This window comes from Hyperolius riggenbachi, chromosome 1 (assembly GCF_040937935.1).
Source record: "Hyperolius riggenbachi isolate aHypRig1 chromosome 1, aHypRig1.pri, whole genome shotgun sequence".
In the NCBI taxonomy this organism is placed as follows: domain Eukaryota; kingdom Metazoa; phylum Chordata; class Amphibia; order Anura; family Hyperoliidae; genus Hyperolius; species Hyperolius riggenbachi.
This window is the reverse complement of record NC_090646.1, coordinates 361,157,388-361,173,347: the sequence shown is the minus strand read 5'-3', so window position 1 is coordinate 361,173,347 and position 15,960 is coordinate 361,157,388. Positions and strand designations below refer to the sequence as shown.

General features: G+C 44.2%; 1 protein-coding gene across 2 annotated transcripts in view; it reads left to right on the top strand.

Annotated features, from left to right (window-relative positions):
• The window catches only part of LOC137514641 (glyoxylate reductase/hydroxypyruvate reductase-like), a 46,039-nt gene extending 31,414 nt beyond the window's left edge, over nucleotides 1–14,625 (top strand). For both annotated transcript variants that reach the window (XM_068234223.1, XM_068234224.1), the window contains 3 exons: nucleotides 338–473; nucleotides 3,673–3,803; nucleotides 13,997–14,625. In XM_068234223.1, the coding sequence (XP_068090324.1) occupies nucleotides 338–473; nucleotides 3,673–3,803; nucleotides 13,997–14,121 (392 nt within the window). In that variant the 3' untranslated portion in view covers nucleotides 14,122–14,625. The remainder of the gene's footprint in view (nucleotides 1–337; nucleotides 474–3,672; nucleotides 3,804–13,996) is intronic.
• The last annotated feature ends 1,335 nt before the right edge of the window (nucleotides 14,626–15,960 follow it).

Genomic DNA, 15,960 nt, shown 5'->3' with positions numbered 1-15,960 from the left:
AGCTGATCAGCAGATAAAGACAAGCCTATGTTAAGGCCCATACCTAAGCTGGACTGAAATTGGAGGTGGCAGATGATAACGAATGCCATGGCCAAGAATTGGGCGGTCAGACCAGCGTGGGTACAGGGGCACAATAATGATTGCATTGTTCTCGCCTCTCCCCTGCCCACCATCATTGGTTTGTGCTGTAGGGCTAATTCTACTACAAATAATTTTTCTACAAATATAGAACGGCATTACCTGACTTGCTAGGTTATTTCTGTGTCTGCATTTCTTTACAGCTATTGAATAGCTTTGTAAATCATGCTTACTGAGTTGTTGTTATGCTGTTTTGCAGTATCCTTAGAGGAACTGGCCAGACAGTCAGATTTTCTTCTTGTCTGCTGTGCGCTAACTCCTGCTACACAAGGCATTTGCAACAAAAAGCTCTTCTCCAACATGAAAAACAGTGCAATCTTCATTAATACCAGCAGGTAAGAAAACAAATATGATATATAAAACATTTGAGCGTATAGTTACAGTAACCTTCCAAGATTGTGTTGGTTTTTTTTTTTTTTTTGCAACTTTTTTTTAATTCTGTTGCTAGCGTAAAGCCCAAATATTTTTTCATAAAATAATAACATTTCTCAGTTTCATCATTTGGTATATTGTCTTAGTTCTGTTTCCAGTATTGTATAGGGTTTAGACCAGGGGTCTCAAACTCAATTTACCTGGGGGCCGCAGGAGGCAAAGTCAGGATGAGGCTGGGCCGCATAAGGGATTTCACAATCAGCAGCTCCTGTCCCTTGCATTGATTTTTATTTCAAAATCAAATTTACACTGAAGCGAACTATTTTGCCTATTTTACCTTATAAACATATAAGATAATCGCGCTGCAAGCTTATAGTCCCAAAGAGATGCAACCCAGTTCACTTGAGTGGATATTTCATCCAATGGCCACCAAAAGCAAACACTTTAAAAGGAGACAAAAACAGGAAAAAAAATTCATAGGGCAACACAGTCAGTTTCTCAGATTCCCTTCACCACTTTCACCAGTGGGACCAGTAATCCTCTCCCACCAACACAGCACCTCGTGAATGACAGGCACCCCGCCCCCCCAATTAACCCGCACTCACCCAGGAAACCTCTGAGTTAAGAGGTATTTAAATCGCTTTTGGGGGGTATTGCAGGTTCCCAGCCTTTAATAAGAAGCATCAATGTCCTCAGAGTTCCTCTCAGACCTCCATTCAGAAATAAACTAAAACTCAAAAGGGGGCGACTATAACGTAATACTATTTATTAAAAAGAATTTTTAAAAACACATATTGCACTCACAATGCTTCAGAGGTAACAAGCGTGTAACATATGGTGTTCCCGGGACACCGCTCCCACAGCATCAGCCTCTGCAAGACATCAAAGACGCCAATCCGCGCCACCATTCAACCCAGCACTTCCTTGCACCTCCGCCTACGGCGATTATCTTATATGTTTACAACAGATTACAAAGTTAAGTGACTTTTCTGCTATTTGCGCTCCATGATTTTAAGAGACATTTTTAATTATTTTTAGGTAACAGTTCCAAGCGCGGTATCATCTTTAAACATTTTACCTTACAGTTCGCTTCAGTGCTCCCATTACAAGTAATCCGCCGTGTCCCCGCCGCAAAACGAGGGCTGCAGAGCCCCCAAATCGCCCAAGGGGAAATCCGCCGGCATTTCCTGGAAGGGGCAGAGCTTTCAGGAGGGTCAGAGCTGAAGCTGAAAGCTCTGCCCCTTCCAAGAAATGCCGGCGGATTGCCCCCCGGGCGATTTGGGGGCTCTGCAGCCCTCGTTTAGCGGCGGGGATGTGGAGGATTACTTGGGAGCACTGAAGCGAACTATAAGGAAGCTATTGCTGGTGCGGGCCACAAAATATTGTATCGAGAGCTGCAAATGGCCCGCGAGTTTGAAACCCCTGGTTTAGACAATTTGCAAATCAACATGTTTAGACAAGGGGTTGTGATTCTATTTTTTTTTATTTTATACTCTTCAAATGAAAAGCATTAATTCAGATTGTTGACATACAAGGTAACTAGGGGAAGGGGAGACAAGTAAGCTGCACATAAGATGGAGCTGTGTGCTTTATAGCTTACAGTAGCTGCAAACTATTGTGGTTCAGTAACCAGGTATGATGGCCTAGGTCAGATTGTATGCTTACTTGAAAAAGTGGGTTTTTAGGTTGGGTTTGAATACTAACAAAGTTGGAGAGTGTGGTGTCAAAATGATTTAGGATGCGAGTTCCAGTGGATGGGAGAAGCATGTAAGAAATCCTGTATGTGGTAGTAGGAAGAGGTGACTAGTATGAATGAGGAAAAGATCACTAGTAGAGTGTAGAGTGCTCTTGGCATGATATCTTGAAATGTGTATGGTGATGTATGAAGGAACCAGATTGGAGAGGGCTTTGTAGGTAAGAGTTAGAAGCTTGAACTGGATCTTTGATCTGATGGGAAACCAGCAGAGGAACAAAGTGAAGCAGCCCCTGAGGAGTGGGGAGATAAATGTATTAGTCATTAGCAGAGCCCGGGATGGACTGGAAAAATGTGAGCTAGTTAATTGGAAGACAACAGAGAAGGATATTACAAAAGTCTATTCCGGATATAGGGCACACACAAGCATTTACGGTAAGTTGCATCCTACACGAAGAAGGAATACATCAGTGAGAATATTTTAGGGGCAGGCGACAGGTGCTTCATTTGCAAATGTGAGGTTGAGTGAACTTGATCTACAACATGTGAATAAACCCTTTTTGTTACCTGGACTTATGAAAGTGCCACTCTTTCTTAAAATGTATTGACAATCTCCACATCGCACTATCCAACTAAGGGTGCATGTTTATGCTGTGTAGTTACAGTATTATCCTGCAGTTGTGGTGAGAAAGTGGTTAGTGAGGAGCTCCTAACCTGGCAAATATGAGTTAACAACAGCTAATCAAGAAGATTCTACTTATATGAAATGCTACTCTGGTACAAGGTGCCTCCACAGTACTAAATAAAATCTGTCAGGAATAAACTTGTGGAGTACTAACCAGATCATGCAGTATCCATCAAAAGTAAACCTTTCACAAGCCAGCACATAAAACGGTGACAACTTTTTACTTAAACATTGTTTATTCTGTTGCTGTTCAAAGTAAACTGGAGACAATATATTTCCTGTATTAATCTCCACCCACTGCTATTCTACAGGTAGTGCAAAGGTGTGTGCAGGTATGTGTTATTAAAGGGGACTTTTAGATTCCTGCATGGTACAAAAGGGTTAAAAGAAAGGTGAGAATATGGTTAGGGTGTTGTACCAGTTTTAATGTTGCTGTCTTTTAAAGTATTATTATATTAATAAATGTAATTAATAACGTTAATCAACAGGCCAAGTGAATTCAAATTTACACAGGCATTGAGAGCTTTCATTTTACAACTGAGTCAGCTGGTATCATTTGTGCAATGCAGGAGCAATAGGAGACTCATATGCAGCAAGTTTTTTATCACTTGCAAACCTTTCCCTCCCAATGGAAAATGTTCAAAATGCAGCTCTGTTTTTGCTTTTTCACTTATTTTTTTTCTGTGTGTTTTACAACTTTCTCTACTCAGGAAATCCTAGGTAAATCATTTTCATTGTGTTCAACTTGGGGTTTTACTATACACTATGTATCTCTACCACACAGGGGGGCTGTGGTGAATCAGGAGGATCTATATGATGCTTTGGCAACTAAAGAGATTGCAGCTGCTGGTCTTGATGTTACAGTGCCAGAACCTCTACCAACAAATCACCCACTTTTCAAGCTAAAGAACTGTGGTAAGTGTTGTAAGATCAAAAGAAAGCTTGCAAGCAGCAAGCTCTTAAAATTGAAACGGCAAATTAATTGTGAGAGCTGTGATCTCTTTGTAATTTTGCAACACATTTTCAGTGTTTTTTTGTATGTTTACGGTAGAATCTCGTTATAGAAACTCTGATATGGTAAACCTCTGGATATAGTAAACCTCCAGTCCCAGCAAATGCTTCTGTATAAATATACAATGTATGACCAATCCTGATATAGTAAACTTCTGATATAGTAAACTGCTTTTCCTGGCTCCTTGGAGTTTACTATAATGGGATTCTACTGTATATTGTACTGTATTTCACAGGATGCTAGGTCTAACAATAACAACAAGTAAGAACAATTTAAAGACTAAAGCCTCGCACACACTCACGGTTGAGGGTCCTCAGCTGAGGTGGCTGGTTGGTGGGTTCTCTGCTAAGAATGTTTACAGTGCCCCCAATGTGTGTCACCGAGAGATCCTGGGTGCTGGATCATCTTGGCCGAGCCCATTGTTCTTTTCCTTGCCTCTCCTGCTCCATGGTATGCCGCACTGCTAACCCAGCTGCCGAGAGGAGCAGCACTGTTGGGGTAGGAAGCATAAAGATACAGAAGAAATTTCTCTTTCCTTTTAATAACGTGTAAGTGTACTTTTGACACTAAATAGGTATAGAGGCAAAAGTGACCCTCTGTACTTATTAACCTGGAACATCTGGGGGTCCCCTTATTAAAGGGGACTCTGAAAAGGGGGCTCCCAGATTCCAACATAAGCTTCCTAGGACCTATCCCTACATACATGAGGGTAGTTACCCCAACATCCACCTGGACACTGGAGGTGGGGATGAGCACCTTGTCCAATGAGAGAATCATTCCCAAAATCCTGTGAATGATTCTGATTGGCCCACTGAGTGGACCAATGGGGAGCCCTGGCGAGAGCTATGAAGAAGCTTTTGCTTGGGCTTTAGTGTTTATCTTGCGTAGTGGAAGCTGTAGGAGAATAGCAACAGTCTTGGCTGGTGCAGCGGGTCGGTGCAGAGCAACGTGGAGCAACAGTGCCAGGAGAGCCTCTAGACCTTTCTGATCTTATTGGCGGATGGTGGGTGATAGCAGTGATGGACGTTCCAGAGGAGCGCTTTTTGTAAAGAATAAAGAAAATACTGAGAATCCCCCATGAAGAGATGGACAAGTCAAGCATCTGTCAGCTTTTTATCATCTACTTTAAGTGACAGCAACAATGGTAAAAAAAAGTAATTTATAGTGCATATTACTCTTAGAGATGGCTCGAACCTCCGATTTTCAGTTCGCGTAGCTCGAACTTGAAACTTCCGAAAAAGTTTGCGAACCTGCAAACTTTTCGAACCGCAATAGACTTCAATGGGCAGGCGAACTTGAAAAACTACAAACACCGTTTCTGGCCATAAAAGTGATGGAAAAGATGTTTCAAGGGGTCTAACACCTGGAGGGGGGCATGGCGGAGTGGGATACATGCCAAAAGCCACGAGGAAAATTACGGATTTGATGCACAGCAGGGTTATAATCCCTAAAAGGCAGAAATCACATTGCATTGCTAAATTGGAGGCCTAAAGTGCTTGAAAACATCCTGCGTGTATACATGGATCAGCAGTTAGTGTAAGTAGTGTACTGCTTCACACTGACAGAATAAACTCACTGTGTAACGCAACACAAACAGTTGTTTGTGTAGTGATGGCCATGCTGGACTGGTGCGCACCATGGCGAGAGTGCAGGCGATGGCGGTTTTCAAGCCCATATGGTCGGGCTGAAGTAGCGCAATGACAGAACAACAGTGACTGTCCAGCTGATCGAATTTGTCTGTCTACAATGAAGCAACAACCTTATTATCTTGGGTGTTCCCCCCCCAACACACTAATATAGGTCAATTTTATACGCAAGCCCCTTCACCGCGGCAAGGTAATGATCACGAAGGGGAATTGACACATGTAAATTGTTGCAGCCGCAGTGCAGCCAGAAAAATTAGGCATGTACACGCACCAGAAAAAATATTATTATGTTTGGTAGCAGCCGCTGCTAGCAGCAGCGGCCATAAAAATTCAGGAATCCACCTGGAGTCCTGGACCCTGTTGGTGGTGGTGGAGAAGGCAGTCAAGCGGCCTGCAGGCAGAGATGCTGTGTGGGGACTGACTTAGTCTTGGGGCAGGCAGTCGCACTGCGTGCAGGCAGAGATGCTGTCTTTGGGCAGGCAGTAGCCCTCCGGGATCCATGCCTCATTAATTTTAATAAAGGTGAGGTACTGAACACTTTTTTGACCTGACTGCTGGTGGTATAATACAATGTGCAGTTAGACAGGTGCAGTGAAAAGGTATGCACTGACTGCCGCTATAATAAAATGTTGCAGTCACACAGATGCAGGGAAAAGGTATGCAGTGACTGCTGCTATAATACAATTGTGCAGTCACACAGGTGCAGGGAAAAGGTATGCAGTGACTGCTGCTATAATACAATTGTGCAGTCACACAGGTGCAGGGAAAAGGTATGCAGTGACTGCTGCTATAATACAATGGCCCATATGCAATTAACTTTTTCTCCTGAGTTTTCACCTAGGTGATATTTTTAAACTTGCCAATAAAATGCCTTTTAAGCTACCAGAAAGCAAGAAAATGCTCTAAATAACTTTTTTGTACTTTTTTAGTTGAAAAGTGCTGGAAAGTTATTTTAAATCGAAGATGAAAAATTATCTCCTTGGAGAAAACTCAGGTGAAAAAGGTAATTGCATATGGGCCAATATCTCTCCAATGTCTCTCCCTTCTCTCACTAATACAGCAGCACACAGAGTGAGCACATGGCTCCAGGAGGGAGTGCAGCCTGATTGGCTGCCATGTGTCTGCTGACTGTGATGTACAATAATACAACAGAATACAATAACATTTCTATAGCGCTTTTCTCCCATAGGACTCAAAGCGCTTAGGCTCTCTCAGATTCAGTAATTGGTAGTAGGATGAAGTATTTACACAACAAAAGTTATATTTCTGCAAATGCCAAACTGAACAGGTGGGTTTTCAGTCTGGATTTTAACATGTCCAGGGATGGAACTGTCCTGATCTGTTGAGGTAAGGAGTTTCAAAACGTAGGGGCAGCATGACAGAAGGCTCTGGGACCAAAATTTTCCAAGTGCACTCTGATTTTTAGAACTAGATTATTAGAACCTGTGGATCTGAGAATGCGGGGATTGCTACGCAGCTGCAACATTTCTTTTATGTATCCAGGGCCCAGATTATTCAGTGATTTAAATGTCAGTAGGCCGATCTTGAATAGGACCCTCCATTCTATAGGTAGCCAGTATAGGGAGTGCAGGACTGGCGTCATGTGGCAGTGATGGGGTTGGTTGGTTAGCAGTCTGGCAGCAGTATTCTGTATCAGCTGTAGGCGCTACAAGTCCTTTTTTGGAAGGCCAGTGTAGAGAGCATTGCAGTAGTCCAGTAGGGAGGTAATGAAGGCATGAACTAAGGTTGGTAGATCTTCTGGGGGGATGAGGTGCTTGATTTTTGAAATGTTCTTAAGGTGAAAATAGGATGATTTCACCACAGCAGAGATGTGAGTTCTGAAGTTTAAATCCCCATCAATTAAAACTCCCAGGCATGGGCGTCCGCAGAAAATTTTCCGGGGGGGGGGCAAAAAGGTGGGGAAGAAGTGGTGCGGCGACAAGGATTTCAGTTTGGTAGTGTGTGCCGAAAAATACAGGGGTTACGTTGTGCCGAAAAATGGGTGTGGCCATGGACCAAAATGGGTGTGGCCATGGACCAGAATGTGGGTGTGGCCACGGGTGAAGACAAATTTACATGAATTTAGCAATGTGGGACATTAGATTAGGACAGTGGTGGCGAACCTTTTGGAGGCCGAGTGCCCAAACTGCAACCCAAAAGTCACTTATCTATCGCAAAGTGGCAACAGCAATTTAAACTAAATAGAAACGTTTTAACTGATACATGAACATTCTGGAAAATCCAAGTTGAAAATAAACTGTGAAGATAAACAATAATTTCATCCATCCTACTCCTGAAAAATGTATTTTTTTTTTAGTACCTCCCAGTTTTATTTTCTGTTTTAAAAAGCTAAAAAAGTAGGTTTAATGCTATTGTCTCATGATGATGATTCAGCTTTTCCCATGGTCTTGCAGTTAGCAATCATGTGACCCCCAACAAGACAAATTCAGCAATCATGAGGCCCCGAACAAATCATGAGGCCCCGTACAAGACACATTCAGCAATCATGAGGCGCCCAACAAGACACATTCAGCAATCTTGAGGCCCCCAACAAATCATGAGGCCCCCAACAAGACAAATTCAGCAATTATGATGCCCCCAACTAGACAAATTCAGCAATCATGAGGCCCCCAACAAATCAGGAGGCTCCACCAACACAAATTCAGCAGTCATGAGACAGATAAATAGACAGCATTTCACATAAATAGGCAGAATGCCCCCTTAATATGGTAGACACCTCTCACCTGGCTTCTCAATTCTCCTCTACTGGCTGCGGTGCCTGGCAATACTGTTTTTGGATGGATTAAGGATGATGTGTGGGCTGAAAGGCCTTGCGGTGATGCTGTGGCCGGGCTGGCTGGCGGTCATGCTGTGGCTGGGTTGGGTGGCGGTGATGCTGGGCTGTGCTTGGCTAGTTGAAGTAAATGCTGGCCTGACAGGTGATGCTGTGGCCTTTTTGACAGTGATTCTGGGCTGGTTGGCTGGTGGTGATGCTGGGCTGGCTGGCCTGGATAGTTTAGGTCACGCCAGGAGCCCCCCAGTTTAGGTAGTGCCAGGAGCCCCCCAGTTTAGGTAGTGACAGGCGTCCCCCAGGTTAGGAAGTGCCAGGGACTCCCCAGGTTAGGAAGTGACAGGCGTCCCCCAGGTTAGGAAGTGACAGGGACCCCCCAGGTTAGTGACAGGCATCCCCCAGGTTAGTAATAGGCGTCCCCCAGGTTAGAAAATGACAGGGACCCCCCAGGTTAGTGATAGGCGTCCCCCAGGTTAGAAAGTGACAGGCGTCCCCAGGTTAGGAAGTGACAGGGACCCCCATTTAGGTAGTGAGTGACAGGGACCCCCATTTAAGTAGTGAGTGACAGGGACCCCCGTTTATGTAGTGAGTGACAGGGACCCCCAATGGTAGTGAGTGACAGGGACCCCGTTTAAGTAGTGAGTGACAGGGACCTGGTTTAGGTAGTGAGTGACAGGGACCCCCATTTAGGTAGTGAGTGACAGGGACCCCCAATGGTAGTGAGTGACAGGGACCCCCGTTTAAGTAGTGACAGGGACCTCATTTAAGTAGTGAGTGACAGGGACCCCCGTTTAGGTAGTGAGTGACAGGGACCCCCAATGGTAGTGAGTGATAGGGACCCCTGTTAAAGTAGTGAGTAACAGGGACCACCGTTTAAGTAGTGAGTGACAGGGACCCCCATTTAGGTAGTGAGTGACAGGGACCCCCAATGGTAGTGAGTGACAGGGACCCCCGTTTAAGTAGTGAGTGACAGGGACCCCGTTTAAGTAGTGAGTGACAGGGACCCCCGTTTAGGTAGTGAGTGACAGGGACTCCCAATGGTAGTGAGTGACAGGGACCCCCATTTAAGTAGTGAGTGACAGGGACCCCCGTTTAAGTAGTGAGTGACAAGGACCCCCGTTTAGGTAGTGAGTGACAGGGACCCCCAATGGTAGTGAGTGACAGGGACCCCCGTTTAAGTAGTGAGTGACAGGAACCCCGTTTAGGTAGTGAGTGACAGGGACTCCCAATGGTAGTGAGTGACAGGGACCCCCGTTTAAGTAGTGAGTGACAGGGACCCCCGTTTAAGTAGTGAGTGACAGGGACCCCCGTTTAGGTAGTGAGTGACAGGGACCCCCAATGGTAGTGAGCGACAGGAGCCCCCCTCTAGCCGCCGCCGCACCCATCTTGCAGCCAGCAGCGTATCAGACCTCGATCAGTGGGCGACCCGACCAATAAGAGTGGGCGCACGGACGCACCACACTCTATATGCGGAAGTGATGTCACTTCCGCATATCAGTGCGGTGTGCTAGGTCCTAGCGCCCGCACTATTGGTCGCCGCCTGATCGAGGTCTGACGAGGCTAGAGGAGGGGGGGGGGGGAGCGGCGGCTAGAGGGGGGGGGCAGCGGGTGGCCAGGGGGAGGCAGGCGCCCGTTTTTGCCATATGTGCGGACGCCCATGCTCCCAGGCTACGCACATGATCAGAGCTGTGTAGATCTGTGCTTCCTATTCCCAGTGGTGAAGACTGTAAGTTAAGTTGTTTTGTTGTCATGTGCTGCCCTCCGATCAGAAGGACTTCAGTTTTGTCTGCATTTAGTTTCAGCCAGTTGTCACTCATCCATTGCTGTAGTTCACGTAAGCAGGCGTTTATAGTTGGAGTTGGGTCTGTCACACCAGGCTTGAAGAGGGTCAAAGTTTAGCCCAATGATGTAGTATAGGGGGAGGGTCCATCTCGCTAAGTGTTCGCAGTTCACAGTGAACTCGAACCAGCTAAGTTCCCGCGAACAAGTTCTCCGGCGAACCGTTCAGGCCATCTCTAATTACATTAAAATGTTTTCGCAATAGTGGTCCTTTTAAGCTTGGCAGCAACTAATACACCTGTTAATTAGGTACTTAGAGAGTGAACTGGGCATCCCTAAATACAGTAGGTTAGCACTGTTGATAAGATTAAAGAGGACCCAAATTAAAAATACAAGATTTCAGAAATAAAATCTATTTTCTAAATTATAATAATAAATAGCAGCCTTTTTTCAGCTGCATGATGACAAATATAAAATATTTTACATTTATTGGAGGAACCCCTCCCTTCCTTTCAAATTGCTGGGACAAAATCCGGCAAACTGGTGGAGTAGATGGTGTCTGGCAATGGAGGAATTGCTAATGGCTGCCCCCAGTATAACCCTAGTTATGAAAAGAGAAGGGTAAAAAGCATGCACTGAAATGTTCATAGGTTTGAAGGAGTGTTTATTTATCTTTGTATGTGTCAGAGTGCTGCAACTAAATATTTTAATTTAAAAAAATGTTTGGTTTGTGCAGGGCTGGGCCGAGGCATAGGCTGGAGAGGCTCCAGCCTCAGGGCGCAGTGTAGGAGGGGGCGCACAATTCATTCAGCTGTCATTTCTAATTGTATATGAAACAGAAAGAAATAAGAAAAGGGGATACATAGCAGTGACTGCAAGCCAGATAACTAGATATTAAGGTGTTGGGGAGGTTGTGGGCCCTGTGGCGCCTCTTAGTCTAATAGCAATCAGTGTGTGATGGCTGGGGTGGGAGGGATGGAGGGGCGCACTTTGGTGTCTCAGCCTTGGGTGCTGGAGGACCTTGTCCCGCCTCTGGGTTTGGGTCCGCTTTAAAAGAATCAGGTAGGTTTTGGCTAGTTTGGACAGCAGTTCCTTTAAATGACCACTAGATGGTGAGTGTGCACCTACAAATGTGAGCTCTGTGGCATTGAGAGGGGGAGCAAGAGAACCTGAAGAATGTGCAGGGCTTTGAACCCCACAGTGCTTTACAAATGTTACCATTTTTAAATGTCACAAAACCACCTGAACCAAGATGGAGAGGAAGATCTGGAATCAAGCCAGGGGGTCATACAGGATATAACCAAATCGATCAACTTTCCCTTAATTAATAAACAATGATTGATTGCATAGAGAAATCCAAAAGAATTGAGAAAAAAATATTTTTTTCTGAATTTTTCGATAAATATCTTGTTTTTCAGCTCCAGCCTTTGCAACATTGTATTCTGTAGCTTATTTTGTATATGTCCTTCAGGTCCTGCAGTATTTTGAAACACACATTTCTCATAAAGAGGAACTGCAGAGAAGATTCTATAATGAATAAAATGATTATTATTATTTTTTACAATATTCATTTATAGATTATTTACTCGGCATTTGCTTATTGTAAAATCTTTCCTCTCCCTGATTTACATTCTGAAATGTATAACAGGTGGTGATATCTTTAGTCCTGTCGGGTGATCTCTGCAGAATGTTCTGTTACTGAATGTTTCTAAGCCAGTACACAATATACATGGTCTTCCAGAATTCTTGAGGGGGAGGGGATGGGGACCTAAGCAGCTTAGGCTAAACATTACTGGGTGGGCAGGGCTACATTCAATACAGTACACAGCAATTCTAAAGTGGAAAGAAGACAGGAATGTTACAGTTAAAGTGGATATCCTGAATAATTGTATTGCATTCAACTATGTCACTACAGTGCCTCTTTATTGTAGCTTTCACAACCAAAGGACCAGCTGCGTGCAGTTTTTCATCCTGGAGTAACAGCAGGGCCATTTTCAAGCATAGGCACACCAGACAGATTCCTGGGATGACACCCCTCTACCAGTAACAGTGTTGTGGGAATGTCAGTCTACCTGGAGGGCTATAGACACAAAGAACAGATGTGGTCAGCAATCCCCATGGCACCCATCACTGCAGGTTGTAATACAGTTACAATGCACAGACTTTATATATAATTTCTTATTGTTTTTAAAGAGAACCCGAGGTGAGTTCTGGGAATGAAATCCACATACAGAGGCTGGGTCTGTCTATAGAGCCCAGCCTCTGTTGCTATCTAGATCGCCCCTAAGCACCCCTGCGCTCTGCAATACCCCATAAATCACAGCCGCACTGTGCGGGCTGTGTTTACCTTGCTCCTGTCAGTCTCGGCGCTCCCACCCCCTCCTGCAGAGCTCCGGTCCCGCCCGCGTCCCTTCCCACCAATCAGCGGTGAGGGAAGGGATGCAGGGGGGGGGGGCGGAGCTCTGCAGGAGGCGGGGTAGCGGTAAGACCGACAGTATAGAGGTAAACAAAGCCCGCTCTGACAAGCTGCGTGCCAGCAGCGCGGCTGTGATTTATGGGGGGATTGCAGAGCGCAGGGGGGGGGGGGGGCTTAGGGGCGATCAAGATAGCAACAGAGGCTGGGCTCTATAGACAGACCCAGCCTCTGTATGTGGATTTTATTCTCAGAACCCCACCTCGGGTTCTCTTTAAACGGTGCCCAGGGTTGTTGCACAATCGTCTCTATCATTCACTTTGTTGCTGTCTCAGCGACAAAATACTATTCACATTTTCCTGATTGCCACAGGTGAACTATAAACAGTAGTGAGTTGGAGTCATTTCCTAATGTTCTTCTGAGCTTGAGAACACTGGAGAACATAAGTGATCCAGAAATCTTTGCCGCAAGCAGTAAATCCAGCTCAGGATTGCCTTAGTAAATCAGGTTCAATATGAAAAGACCTGGGCCCATATGCAATTCAATTTTTCTCCTGAGTTTTCTCCTAGGTGATAATTTTTCATTTTCCCTTTGGAATAACTTTTTAGCATTTTGCAATTAAAAAAGTACCAAAAGTAGTAGAAAAAGTACTATTAAAATGATTTTGTGTATTTTCTTGCTTGTTGGGGTTTTAAAAGTCACTTTATTGACAAGGTATTAAAATATCAACTTGGAGAAAACTAAGGACAAAAAGTATATTGCATATGGGCCTTTCTCTCCTAAGTTTACTCCTAGGTAATATTTTTATACCTCATCAATAAAATGCCCTTTAAGCCACCAGCAAACAAGAAAATATCTAGAATCATTGTGACAGTATTGTTTTCACTTAGTATGTGTACTATTTGGTATTTTTTCAATTGCCGAGTGCTGAAAAGTTATTGTAAAAAGAATATGAAAAATGATCTCTTAGGAGAAAACTCAGGAGTGACCCTTAATTGAATAAGGTCCCTGGGTCCATATGGAAATCACTTTTCCTCCTAAGTTTTCTCCAAGGTGGTGTTTTCACACCTGATCAATAAAAATGCCTTTTAAGCCACCAGCAAGTAAGAAAATACTCAGGATTTGACAGACTGTTTCACCTACCCTTTGGTACTTCTTCAACTGCAGAGAGCTGAAAAGTTATTTTAAACAGAAGATGAAAAATTATCTCCTAGAAGAAAACCTAGGAGAAAAGAGTGAATTGAATAATCTAGCAAAGGGCAGTTTGTATAAACCTCAGAAGAGAAGCTGTTAATTCAAAAGTATAGGCATTCAATTAAGTTTAAAGTTTGGTTTGTTTTTCTTCCACTATTGAAAAGGAATAGGTCTTATGATATCCTTGTATTTTGCTCTTATTGCAAGTCTTTTCAATGTTATAGTGCAAATTGTGTTTGATTCAGTACATTGCATTTTTCTTTTCTTTTGCAGTCATTCTTCCTCACATTGCCAGTGCCACTATGGAAACTAGGAATGCCATGGCTGCCCTTGCAGCAAATAATCTTTTAGCAGGATTGAAAGGGGATCCAATGCCTAAAGAAGTGCCGCTCGGCTAATAGAGAATGCAATGGGAGGATACAAGCTTCATCAAGCACCGGAGTCAGCACAGGAGTTGTATTCATGATCAGAAGTAGTAATGAGACTAGTGTTACTGTGTGCTTTAGAAAAATATATTGTTTTACGTTTGCTTTTTTCAACCAAGGTTTACCTATGTAGCATGATCGGAAAGCAAACCTATGGAAGTTTGCATGGCAACAAATAGGTACCAGTAGTAGGAGCAGTTAAAAAAGACGCAAGAAGCGTCCTATTTAAAAGGGTGCCTGTCACGTCATAATAAAAGGCGCCTGGGGCCGCCCGCTATGCGAACTGTGGCCCCAGTGCCCGCTATTATAGCAGGCCCCCTTTTAAACAGTGCAACGGGGGTTAAGGTTAGGCAAGGGTCGGTTAAAGGTAGCTGTCCAATGGAGGGTAGGGTTAGGGTTGTAATGGAATGTAGGGTTAGGCGCCCACCAGGGAAGGGGGAGGCTTAAAGTAAGCCACCCTCCGGGGGGGGGGGGGGGGGGGGGATAGGGGGGGAGAGATTTAGTTAAAGCACCACCAGGGCAGCGTTCTGTGTGAGGTTAGGGAAAGATTAGGTAGTAGTAAAATATCTGTAAATATTATCAATATTTTAATATATGAATGAAGTAGTAGAATATTGGTAAATTTACCGATATTCCACCACTGGTCCTGCGCCCTTTTAAACAGATGCCTTTAGCAGATCTATGCAGCAGTAGTGTATCCTGTACTGTCGAGCTTTTATGCTTGGTACACACCATAAAATTTCCTGTCATATAGACGGGTCGCATCGATAATTTCTGACAGGTTCGATCTGATTTCCAATCTTTTTTCTGATCGATTTTCGGATCTCTTCTATACAAAATCAATCAGAAAAATGATCAGCCATCAGATCAGACCAGATGGAAATTATCGTTTCGACCCATCTATCTTACGGGAAATTGTATGCTGTGTACCAGGCATAAGGGAACATCGCATAACCATAGCAAAACAGCCAGCGTTGAATGGAGAAGCTCCATTCACCATTGTATCAACATACTACTGATAACTGCTTCCAGCTACATGTGCCTTCTGGCCTAGACTGCAGTTTCACAGCTATGGCTATTCCTCAGTTGTTGCTATGAGCATAACTTTTGGTATTAGTTTTTCACTGCACTTGTTTACTTACTGAGTAATTAAAAGCTTCTAGGTAAAGGAATAAATAAAGTAAAAATCACTAATGAGAAATGGGATCTTGTTTCTTTTACCAGATGAATCCAGTTTGGCTGCTCTGGGCACCTTTTCCACTTTTCTTCCAGGTTTCTTTGTATCTATCTTTATAAATCACACACTGACATTTTCTGTTAATAAAATAAAAGCAACAATGGGTTCCACGCTTTATTTTGTTAATGTGTGTCTGTCTGAAATCTGTGTGCTGTAGGAGTACAGGCACCATGATACTGTCCACAAACCCTTACCTTGTTCCAGCTGGATTAGGTGCACAGGTCAGAAGACTTTGTTAGTATATGTTCCCCTGGAAATTTTATTGGGTTTTAAATGCAGGTATTTTAATACCCTTTAAAATACCTTTCTTCTATGTAGTAGAGGCCTGCATCAGGTCGGGTACCAGTGAGTTACCCGAAATGCGGGTTTTGATTTTAATCAGGTTGCGGGTCCGGTGCAGGTAGCAGGTCTGCAGGTGCGGGTCGGTACCAGATTCACCAGAAAGCGGGTTGTGGGTTGGGTGCAAGTATCAGGGCTGTGGGTGCGGGTCTGAAAAATTAGACCCGCACAGGGCATCAGGTAGGGTAGCCACGGGTTACCCAAAATGCGGGTCGGGTTCGGGTACCCATTTTGAT